General features: G+C 41.4%; 1 protein-coding gene across 1 annotated transcript in view; it reads left to right on the forward strand.

The window, feature by feature from the left end:
- The window catches only part of myo3b (myosin IIIB), a 174,050-nt gene that overhangs the window by 156,976 nt on the left and 14,574 nt on the right, over window positions 1-2,500 (forward strand). Inside the window, 1 exon segment of the mRNA XM_048239976.1 lies at window positions 285-385. Within this exon segment, the coding sequence (XP_048095933.1) occupies window positions 285-385 (101 nt within the window).

The raw sequence follows: 2,500 nt of genomic DNA on the forward strand, positions 1-2,500 counted from the left end.
GTGTGTGTGTGTGGTGGTGGGGGAGGTCAGGTGCTTTTTAATATATGATGTATAAGGAGTTTTATGTATGAATGTATTTATGTATGTTTGTATGGTGTTGGCTTTGAATGATCCAATAAATGGTATTGAACTTCTCTCTCTCTCTCTCTCTCTCTCTCACTCCCTCCCTCTCTCTATCTCTCTCGCTCTCTCCCTCTCTCTCTCTCTCTATCTCTCTCTTTCTCTCTCTCTCTCTCTCTCTCTCTCTCTCTCTCTCTCTCTCTCTCTCTCTCTCTCTCTCTCAGGTCCCCTGCTGAAGCTTCACCAGCGAACTCCTCGCAGACGAGGACAGCAGCCCAAATTACTCAACAGCCCTGAAGACAGCCTGTACTACAACCAGCTCAATGTAAGAGTACACACAGACAGACACACACACACACACACACCCACAGAAACACACACCCGCAGAAACACAGACACACACACACACACACACACACACATAAACACATCTTTGAAAATTGACAGAATGCATTTTTTGGAAGTTGGAAGACTGCTTTTAAACAAGTTTAATAGAATGATTAGGTACACATTTTTGACTTTGCTAGCAAGTTCATCCATTAAATTTTCCAATACAATAAATAGTTTTATATTAAAATATTAGTTTATTGGTTGTACCACCTGACATGTAAACCTGAGTCCAACTATGAAGAAAAAGTAGCTATGTTTCATTAATATATCTGAGAGAGATTTACAAACTTTTCACTCATCAGTAAAGGTCACTGGGGGTCCTCTTGATGAGGCAATATCCTGTTATACTCTTTTCCCTCTTTAATTCAAAATAAACTTTCTGTGAATGCGGTTGCACTGCCCTGACATTTCAGATATGCAAATTTCCAGACAATTTTTTTTCCTAGGGTTGAAACAAACAAAATGTTATTAAACTAGTACACTTTGTTTATTTGAAAGGTCTTCAACATAAAAGTATGCCCCCATATTTATTTTTAATTTCCTTACATTTTAAATTCTGTGTTTAATACTTCACATGGTGTTACTTTGTGACGGTTGCGCCACCTGACATTTTAAGGGTTTTAAGATGACAAAACATAAAATATATATAATTTTCATGATGAAAAGAAAATATGTTCAATTTTTTCAGGTTTTATAGAATTCAATAATGCTGGTTATAAATCATTTAAAATTATATTATACCAAAGTAATGGACTCGGACACTGAAATCTGTATGTATCAGAGCAATATCTTGTCAGTTTCTTGGCCTTGTTCTTATGTAGTCCACAAATCTGCAGGCCTTGTACATCTTGTGCACATGGCCTAAACTACCAAAAATGAGGGCAAGGATTTTACAGGAGTAGCCAGAGTTATTGAAAACATTGTACCATGGTTGATATTTTAACAGTTTTGAAGTATAGCAGATGTCCATGTAAGCATCGAAAGAGCAACCGATTTCTATTATTGTAACGGCTTTGGTGTGTTCATTAATTACAACTATGTATGGGTGTATTTGGTAAGCTATTTATGGCAGTTTCCAATGTAGCGCACTGTTCGTGTGGGAGGGGGAACCAGTCTGTCTTGATCTTTTCGTTGTGATGGATTGCAATAGTTGGCATTGTCGCGGAGCTCCTTCACTGACAGTGCAACGATACGGTCGTGGCGCACAATGTACAGTCCTTTGTAGGGACGCAGCCACACAAACACACACACACACACACACACAGACACACACACACACACAGACACACACACAGTGACTGTCTTGTCTAACATCGTGTCCAACAGAAACTCCTTCAAATGCTTTTCAACTCACTGTAGTGGTATGACCAAATATTACCCACCCACTAGCATCACTCCTGCACTCCTTTGCTCTCTTTCACACACACACACACATACACACACTAGCATAACTCCTGCACTCCTGTGTTCTCTTTCACACACACACACACACGCACACAAACTCCATGCCTGTAAAGCCCTTTGTCTGACTTTGTTTCCAGATGATAATACAATTAAACCTACCTGTGCCAAAAGCCTCGCAGCATCCCCACCCCCCTTAACCTCCCCCCCACACACACCCAAACACACACACACACACACACCCCACCCCACCCCCGCCCTCCCCTGCACACGGCTGTGCCTCTTGTCTCGAACATGTGCTTATGCTCTTTATCTGGCTCTTTCATGTCAGGATGTCTGCCTTCACGGTGAATAATTGATGTGGTTTATCAAAGCCAAGCAAGATGCCTCCTTCATGGGCCCCAGTGCAGCCCTCTTTGATCAGAAAAAATTATGCTGTGACTTCTGATATTATCAGCATCTGCCTGCATTCAACACAAAATCACTTTGAATTAAAAATTAATGATTCTCCGCTCATCTTTTGACTACTGTGTGTGTGTATGCAGCGTGGCATATGCGTGCGCGTCGCGTCGTGTGTCTGTCTGTGTCTGTGTTTCTGCGGGTGTGTGTTTCTGTGGGTGTGTGTTTCGTGTGTGTGTGTGTGTGTGTG

This window comes from Alosa alosa, chromosome 3 (genome assembly GCF_017589495.1).
Source record: "Alosa alosa isolate M-15738 ecotype Scorff River chromosome 3, AALO_Geno_1.1, whole genome shotgun sequence".
NCBI classification, from domain to species: Eukaryota; Metazoa; Chordata; class Actinopteri; order Clupeiformes; family Clupeidae; genus Alosa; species Alosa alosa.